Source organism: Meleagris gallopavo, chromosome 1 (genome assembly GCF_000146605.3).
Source record: "Meleagris gallopavo isolate NT-WF06-2002-E0010 breed Aviagen turkey brand Nicholas breeding stock chromosome 1, Turkey_5.1, whole genome shotgun sequence".
NCBI classification, from domain to species: Eukaryota; Metazoa; Chordata; class Aves; order Galliformes; family Phasianidae; genus Meleagris; species Meleagris gallopavo.
This window is the reverse complement of record NC_015011.2, coordinates 118,469,776-118,476,460: the sequence shown is the minus strand read 5'-3', so window position 1 is coordinate 118,476,460 and position 6,685 is coordinate 118,469,776. Positions and strand designations below refer to the sequence as shown.

The following is a 6,685-nucleotide window of genomic DNA, read 5'->3' as shown; positions in this document are numbered from 1 at the left end:
AGGTCAAGACTTCCAGGGATCCCTTTTGTCATATGGGTTGTGCCTCCACTCATGCTTCTGCGCATCTCTTGCAGAACCCGCGCTGACAGAGCAGCTGCCCCAGATTGTAGAGGCTGTGCAGCATTTGTGCAGCAACCCCAGGCCCCAGGTGAGCTGGTTTGGGAAAGGAAAGTGATGTCAGGGTAGTGATGCTGCTGCCAACACGGGTAGGGCTGGGTGTCCAGAGAAGTGCTTGGGCATTGACCACATGGTCGTGATGGTTCCTGTGAGGAGAGCAGGCAAAGTGGAGTGGGCAGGTCCCTGTGCTGTGTACGGAAAGCACACGGCCTGGTGCAAAGGCCTGGCCCTCACCTCAGGAGCCAAGGCTTCTCCTCTGCTCTTGTTGTCTTTGCTCATGCCCAAAGGGCTGCCCTGATGAGCAGGTGGCTTCCCTTTGCCTTCTGACCTGAAAAATCACACCCACAATTGATCTCTGGCAGGTGAGGAAGGCCATTCTGCATTTCATCAATGATCTGCTTAGTGCTAATGCCTGGAGCTGCTCAGCTTGGGATGTGGTGGGGCACATCTTCAGTGAGTTCAGCCGCGCCATGGAAAGAAGGGTAAGGACAGTGGGCAGCATCTTTGGTTGGAAGACCCCAGGAGGTGCTCTCAGAGGCTGGCACAGAAGCACCGGTGGGGCCACACCTGAGCCTCCCAAGAGGCTCCTGAGAACTGAGCGTAACCAGTGTTTCAACACCGCTGTTGTGCAGGCAGCTGGAGACCTTTCTGCCCAGGAAGCCCAGGAAGAAGGAGCTCTCCAGGAGCTGTGCATGGACATCCTGGGGTCACTGGACGTCTCTGCGAGAGGGATGTCCAAAGTAAGTCACACTCTGCCCTGCTGCCTCTCCTTGCCTTCACACCACGTGTTCCTCATCCCATTCCAACACCCTAGGTCTCTCCTCCAACGTGCTTTGAAGCACACAAGACTCAGGGAAATTCACAGAGTCCTCTTCATCTCTGAGCGGAGGCAGGAATGCTGACATGCTCAACTGCCTTGTTCCCTACAGCTCCTGTGGCCGCGGCTGCTGCTGTTTGTGGTGCCAGCACAGTACTTGGGCATGCTTATCCCGGTATCCCGCTGTGTCCGAGCCCTGGCTGAGAGAGGGGACCTAACATGCCAAGAGGTAGAAGATCTGGATCCCCATTTCGTGAACTCCATGTTTCAAGGTAGGAGCAGAAACTCCCCCAGTGAGTTCTGCTGACCTGTGTTAGCACCCAGAAAGGACAGTGGAGGTACACGTGGCAGGGCACAGAGTGTCTTGGAGTCTTACTCAGCACTTCTTTCTCCTCGCAGGCCCACTGCTGACTCCCCAGACACTGCTGGCACGCCTGTTGGTGAGTAGATGCTCCAAAGGCTGGTGCCCCTAGACCAAAGGAGGAAGCAGCATAGCCATGGGCAAAGCTGTTGGCTGCTCCTTGCCTGCCAGGGCAGAGCCAAGCTGCTTCCCTCCTACCCTTGCTGCAGAAGTGACCCTGCTTTTCCTTGCTCTCGCTCAGGTGGTGGCTGGGAGCCCTGCTGCAGGCAGTGAACTCCAAGCCGCTGCCTTGCTGCTCATGCAAAACCTCCACAGCAGGATTCACAGAGCTGTGGGGGCCATGTGGGCTGCTGAGATCCCCGTGCTGCTGCAGTGTCTCGAAGGTAAAGTGCTGCTAGGGTGGGAAAGGGGGGAAAGGGAGAGGCAGGGAAGGGGGGAAGTGAAAATCAGCTCTGCAGTGTGGCAGAGGGAAAGCACTGCCTGCAGCCCAGTGCTTGCTCTGCTGCTGTTCCCATTCCAGGGAGACAGCACTGAGGCCTGGGGACATTTCACCCCAGACCATTCTAGGACATGGATTGGTCCTTCATGTTCCCTCAGACAGCAGTCTTGGAGCAGTTAGTTCTGTGTTTCTGCGGGGACAGTGTTTGTGGGGAGGGACAGGTCATTGTGGAGGGGGTGCAGGTCCCAGCTTGGCAATGTTGAGTGCCCAGGCCAAGCAATGTTTGCAGCAGCTCTTCTTTTATGGCTTGATCCCAAGCAAACTTCTTTTGCTTCTTGTTGCTGTGTAGGGAAAGATGAGAGTTTCCAGGACTCTGCAGAGTGGGAGTGCCGTCTACTAAAGGTACAGCATTGCTGGCAGGCGCGGTGCAGAGAAACGCTTGCCTTCCTCAAGGAGCCCAGCTCCCATATGAGCCAGGGAGGGAATGCTGGGGGGAGCTGGCAGGGGGGACTGTTGTTCCAGTCACCTCTCCCCAGAAGGCTGCAATGAAGGAATGTGGGAAGAGGCAAGGGGCAAGGGAACATTGGCTTTTCCTGGTCTCCAACAGTTCCTGAGGGCGTCGCTGGACACCATGGAGGACGAGACCTGGACCAAGGGCCTGAGCTATGAGCTGAGCCGGTGGCTGAGCAGCTCTCCCAGCAACTCTGGAGAAAAGGTGAGTACCCCTCGGCTCTACCCAGTGGTGCAGCTGCAAATTCCTAACTGGGGTTGGGGCTGTGGCTGGTGCTCTGCCCACATGGGCTGCTCACGCTGCTTTCCCTGCCTTTACCCCCCGGAGGGCCTTTCCCTGCAAACTGCCTAGGGGCTGGCTAAAGCTCGGCCCTGTAGCTGCTCTCAGTGACTCCCAGGGAGCATGGGTCCTTCCCACCTGGCCCTCTCTTAGCAGGTCAGGCTGCTGCCATGTCTCAGCTGCTTCTTTCCCTTCCCACACAGTCTTTCCTGTACAAGGCTCTGGGCACAGTGCTGGGAGCTTGTAAAGAAGTCCTCCACATCCAGGAGAAGCTGCTGCAGCACCTGGAGGAAGCAAACGCGGAGGAGCCATCTGAGGCCCAGGTGAGCTCTCCTCTCCTCCAGCTTCTGCCAGCATCCCACTCTGTCCCTGGGGCAGAGGGCTTCTCCTGGCCCTGCTCCGGGCCTTTTGTTCTCCTCCCCACTGCTGCTTCCATCAAGCGAGGACCAGCCCGGCCACCGTGGCTGGCTGCGCCAGTAGGTTCAGGCCTGCGCCAACTCCCCTTGTTGTTTTGTGCAGGGAATGATCTCTCTTCTCAGCCACGCTGCTGAGAGGAACTTCCACACAGTCCTGGACACACTCACCATGTTTGTGTCCTGGCTGTGCAAAGGCTGGAAGGGAAGGATTTCCAGGCACAACAAGGTAAAGTATTATGGATTTCCATCTTGTCTTTCTTCCACTGTATTTTCACAGCAGCTTCTGCCTTGGGAGCCCTGGTGCATCGCGGGGCACTGGGGGCCGTTGAGCAATTGTCTCAAGGCATTTCTCCCCACACAGATGGAGCTGAACAGCATGAGAGCTCATGCCACATGCAGCGCTCTCATCCTCGCCCATGGCAGCTTGGCACTGCGAGCCTCCAAGGAACAGCTGCTTGCCCGCCTGGAGGGAGACATCGTGGGCAACATCCTGCTGCTGTACAGCTGCAGCTGTCGGGTGAGAGCTCAAAGCGTTACAGGTTGTCTGAGCGCCCAGCTGCAGCCCCTTCACGTGGGGGGATGCTGAGATGGGCCTTCTCTTTCCAAAGGTCCCTCGGGGAATGGTTTGTGCCCAGATCAATATCCAAGGCCTTCCCTTAGTGTTGCCCCCACGTGTCCCCCTTGCAGCCCTTGGCCCTTCCTGCAGTTCAAAGAATGTTCTTTTCTCTTGGGCCTCAGGACTTGCAGAACAAGCTCGCGCTGGTGCAGAGCATCACCGACTTCAGCTCTGCTGTCCATGCTGTGGGCAACCCCGCCTTCTTTAATCCTTCCTTGAAGGACAAGCTGCTGAAGATCCTGATGGTGAGTACCTAGAGCCAGGGCTCTCTGAAGCGGAGCTCTGGGCTGTGCCGCGAGGCTCGCTTCCCTGGAGGCATACATGTCTCCCTCAGCCACACGTCTCCAGCTAATGGGGACATTGGGTGCTGGCAGGCAGCGGCTGGACAGTGGGCTAGGTCCACCAGCTATGGAGCTGCTGCATCCTGCAGTGCCTTGGTGGGAAACGTGGGAGTGATGGGGCTTGTGTGTGGCAGTTGTGTCTGTCTCGGGGCTGGGTAGAACAGCTCTCGTGTGCCCTTTGCCCACTTTGACAGTGTCTCTCTGGGACTTGCAGGACCTGCTGAAGAAGTACTACTTGGGCACCCCTGTATCTCCAGTGCCCCTCAAGGTGGTTCTGGCCCTGGAGCAGTTGAGGTAAGGGCGGGAGCCTCTGGGGTTGCAAGGCAGCATGGTGGTCCTCCATTTGGTTAGCTCCTGAAGGCCTGGAGGGGGCAGGGGGTGAGAAGCCACATCTACAGGAGAGATGGCTGGGCTGTTGTGCCCAGTGAAGCTGAGGTTCTGGGCAGGGAGAAAGGCCCTGGTGTTCCTGTCCCCTGGCAGGGAAGAGAAGGGACACCTGGGGTCTCCTTCCCTTCAGAGAGGCAGGGGGTTCACTGCTGCTGGTGAGGAGAAGGGTGCTGACGGAACTAAAGACAGTGCTCAGCAGCATGGGCTGGGGATGCTGGCTTTGCGGCTGTCCATTAGGAGAAACTGAGATGTTTGAACCAGTCTGGAGAGCACTGGTAAAGGTTCTTTCTGCTTTCTCTTCCTTTTTTCCTCCTTCAGCAAGCTGAAGCTCTCTATAGGAAGCAAGGACATGTCTGAAATGTTGGTTCTGTGCTGCAAGAACATTGTGACGCACCCCTCAGCAGAGATGATGCTGAAGATCAGGAAGTCACAGCAAGCAGCTCAGTACCTGCAGGTAACTTGCCGTAACTTTCCCAGCCACCTCTCAGTCAGAAACCTACTTCAGCACACAAGACTTATGCTCTGGCAGCAGCCATGATGCCACACCTCAATCTCTTCTTCTGCTTGCAGCTTCAGCAAACATCATTGAAATCTCTGGGCCGGCTCATTGCAGTCCTGCTGGAGGCAGAGCCCTCCGGTGACTTCTTCCAGAACATAGTCCATGTGAGTATGTGTGGGGCAAGGGAGAAAGCATGGTGCCTGCTGATAGCGGAGACAGAGATCTGGGGACTGAGAGGATGACCCGAGGGGGAGAAATCTCCTGCTGATATGCCAGCTCACTGCGAGCTCAGAAATGGGCAAAGAAATGGGCCCTGCAGAAGTATAGGCAGGAGCCAGCCCTTGGCAGGCCACAGCCGAGGAAAAGCTCCCAGGTTAGGAGGCAGGAGTGTCTGCAGAGAGAGCAGGCAGCAGTGCTGGTGCTCAGTGAGGTTGGGGGGCCGCATGGAACCACAGGGCAGGCTCTGAGGGAAAGTGCCAGGAAAGAAGGGACAGGGAAAGGGGTGGCAGGAAGGGAAAGAAAAGATGTCCGCAGTGAAACAGTTGCTCTGCCCCAGGTCCTGCAGAAATCAATGACATCAGACAACATGTGGGAGCGCAAGAGGGCCCTGCAGACCTGCTCCCAGCTGCTGGCTGCTTGTGAAGAGCTTCAAGTGAGTAAAGAGCCCCACCACATGCCCCCTGCTCCCTCCCTGGTGCCCCTGAGCTGGAAGGTGAGCTCCACCCAGCTGTGCATGCTGTGTAATGGTGTGGGGAAGGGATAGGCAGAAGAAGCTAGGGAGAGCTGGGGCCACCTACAGCTTTCTTCCTGCCTCTCACCCCTGCAGAGAAGAGATGCCTGTGATCACTTTGGCTCCTTGGTGGGATTGCTGGCTCCGCTGACATGTGACCCCATGCCCACATCCCGCCAGCTGGCTGTCACTTGTCTGGGCTCTCTCCTCCAAATCCAAGGCAAGTAGAGCGTGCGGACACCAGCCCTCTGCTCTCCTCCACAGCAGTATCAGAGCCCCATGGGCTGGGCTCTGTTTACAGGAGTGAGAGGCACCATGTGCAGCTCTCTTCTTGTCCCCACCCTGTCCTCTGTCTCTTCCCCGTGGAATGCAGTTCCATTTCCAGAAGTATGATTTCCCTTTTTTCCCTGTGCTCTTTCCAGCCAAAGCAACCAATAGAGTCATCAAGACAGGAGACATTGGGAGCCTGTGTGAGGGGCTGCATGCCTGCAGCACCATCTCTCAGCTCCAGACCTCATCCAAAATCGCAAGAGTAAGTGCACCCAACAATGGGAGATGGGATCTCAATGCATAGGCTTCTGCATGACCCTGTGCTGCTCCCAGCCTCTCACACCACTTCCAGAATGAGCTGTCACCCTAAGACCACTTTTCTCAGCAAGTAGCAGGAGGCTCTGAGCTATGTCTGGCCTTCAGGTGCCCAGTGCAAGGAGCTGATTCCATGATGCACGTTTGTGTGTTTGTGTGTGTGTGTGTGAGACTGTGGCTGCTGGGAGGTAGGCTTTTCATGCAAGCAAATACCATGGGTGAAGAAGCTGAGAGAAGGCTCAACCACCGTACATATAAATAGAATAGTATGGGGAGCAGGAGCGTTGTGATTGCCGCCTGAATGACCAGCAAGTTGCTGAACTAAGAATGCCCTCAACACTGCTTTATGTTTTGAAGAGCTGCCACAGAGCAGTGATGGGATGTCTCCTGCTTCTCATTTCTCTGCAGATAGTGTGCAGAAACTTCCCACTGGAACGCACAGTTGACTTCATGTTGGCCATCAAGGAGACCTTGCGGAGAGCCAAAGGATTGCGTGTGCGTGCAGCTGGGAAGTGGATGATCACCTTTCTGCTGATGTACGGGAAGGACATCTGTTGGGACGTAAGAGACTTTCTTCCACGTTTCTT

The 6,685-nt window shown here is 56.3% G+C and overlaps 1 protein-coding gene across 1 annotated transcript in view; it reads left to right on the top strand.

The window, feature by feature from the left end:
* LOC104915428 (maestro heat-like repeat-containing protein family member 2B) overlaps positions 1 to 6,685 on the top strand; it is a 72,184-nt gene that overhangs the window by 64,734 nt on the left and 765 nt on the right. The window contains exons 3-21 of the mRNA XM_031557160.1: positions 3 to 148; positions 480 to 599; positions 750 to 857; positions 1,047 to 1,206; positions 1,334 to 1,374; positions 1,537 to 1,678; positions 2,084 to 2,136; positions 2,342 to 2,449; positions 2,728 to 2,847; positions 3,044 to 3,166; positions 3,302 to 3,457; positions 3,679 to 3,801; positions 4,112 to 4,191; positions 4,603 to 4,738; positions 4,855 to 4,947; positions 5,340 to 5,435; positions 5,610 to 5,733; positions 5,936 to 6,045; positions 6,507 to 6,678. Coding sequence (XP_031413020.1) covers positions 3 to 148; positions 480 to 599; positions 750 to 857; positions 1,047 to 1,206; positions 1,334 to 1,374; positions 1,537 to 1,678; positions 2,084 to 2,136; positions 2,342 to 2,449; positions 2,728 to 2,847; positions 3,044 to 3,166; positions 3,302 to 3,457; positions 3,679 to 3,801; positions 4,112 to 4,191; positions 4,603 to 4,738; positions 4,855 to 4,947; positions 5,340 to 5,435; positions 5,610 to 5,733; positions 5,936 to 6,045; positions 6,507 to 6,678 — 2,211 coding nt within the window. The remainder of the gene's footprint in view (positions 1 to 2; positions 149 to 479; positions 600 to 749; positions 858 to 1,046; positions 1,207 to 1,333; positions 1,375 to 1,536; positions 1,679 to 2,083; positions 2,137 to 2,341; positions 2,450 to 2,727; positions 2,848 to 3,043; positions 3,167 to 3,301; positions 3,458 to 3,678; positions 3,802 to 4,111; positions 4,192 to 4,602; positions 4,739 to 4,854; positions 4,948 to 5,339; positions 5,436 to 5,609; positions 5,734 to 5,935; positions 6,046 to 6,506; positions 6,679 to 6,685) is intronic.